The following is a 1,053-nucleotide window of genomic DNA, read 5'->3' on the forward strand; positions in this document are numbered from 1 at the left end:
GGATCATGTTATGGTGATGTTGGTATTTCTTCTAGAATAACGGAAGTATTTCATCAATTCCAGTTACATTTAAGTATTTCTGATAAAATTCTAAGAGCTCTGTGTTATGTCTATGATAAGATTAAGCTTAATAACATTGATAACAGTATCTGTGACTATTTGTATTATTGGTTAGGTAATACGTTAATAAATAATTTAAACCAAAGTTACCACTTTAATATAGTTATTTCTAGACTTTATAAAATATTAAATGAAAATAATAATAATAATAAGTTTTGTGTTTTGCGAGATACTAGTATGGATTTTGAACATTTTAAAAAAATTAAATTAATTTTTGATTATTTTAAAGATTATGATAAATCTATACAGGATTTAGACAAACATAAAGGCTTTTGTAGCCAAGAATACTATGATTTCTTTACAAAATATGTCGATAATTATAAGGAGTTACATGAAGAGTGTATTACAAAATATCAACAGAATAAATATTTTTGTAATGAATTTCGTTCTTATTATGATAATAAGAAGCACCATGAATTAATTTCTTGGTCATGCAATTTAACACAAACTTTACCTGAACCTAATCTTTTACCAGGTAAACACGGGGGTACAAAATATCCAAATGAATTAGAATACAGTCCTGGAGTAGGACCAGGAACAAAAGTACAACAATTATCAGTAATAGAACCAGAAGAACATTTAAGAACCCAAGCCTCATTAGGATATAATGTAGATGATTTAACTCCTGGAAAAACTATTACTTCGGATGATAAAACAACTTCTATAACATCTAAAAGTATCAATAGTGTTGTCTCAGTTGCTGGAATATTAGTCCCTTCTTATCTAGCGTACAAAGTAATTATAACTCAATAATTAAATATAATACTTTACATCTAATTAAATTCGCACATTTTTAAATAAAAATAAAATACATATGCATAATACACATAACTTACATTCATTAGTATACACCAGCTGGTAACTGGATAAGAAAATTATTAGGAGGGAATACAAGAACAAATCATAATCCGTACGCAGATCAAGAGTTAATGG

The 1,053-nt window shown here is 27.1% G+C and overlaps 1 protein-coding gene across 1 annotated transcript; it reads left to right on the top strand.

Moving 5' to 3' along the window:
• Positions 1 to 297: 297 nt before the first annotated feature.
• On the top strand, positions 298 to 873 carry PCYB_007800 (hypothetical protein; the record flags this gene model as incomplete). Its single annotated transcript, XM_004228201.1, has 2 exons — positions 298 to 505; positions 596 to 873. The coding sequence occupies 2 exons, from the start codon at positions 298 to 300 to the stop codon at positions 871 to 873; spliced, it is 486 nt and encodes a 161-aa protein (XP_004228249.1).
• Positions 874 to 1,053: the final 180 nt, after the last annotated feature.

Source organism: Plasmodium cynomolgi, assembly GCF_000321355.1.
Source record: "Plasmodium cynomolgi strain B DNA, scaffold: 1462, whole genome shotgun sequence".
In the NCBI taxonomy this organism is placed as follows: domain Eukaryota; phylum Apicomplexa; class Aconoidasida; order Haemosporida; family Plasmodiidae; genus Plasmodium; species Plasmodium cynomolgi.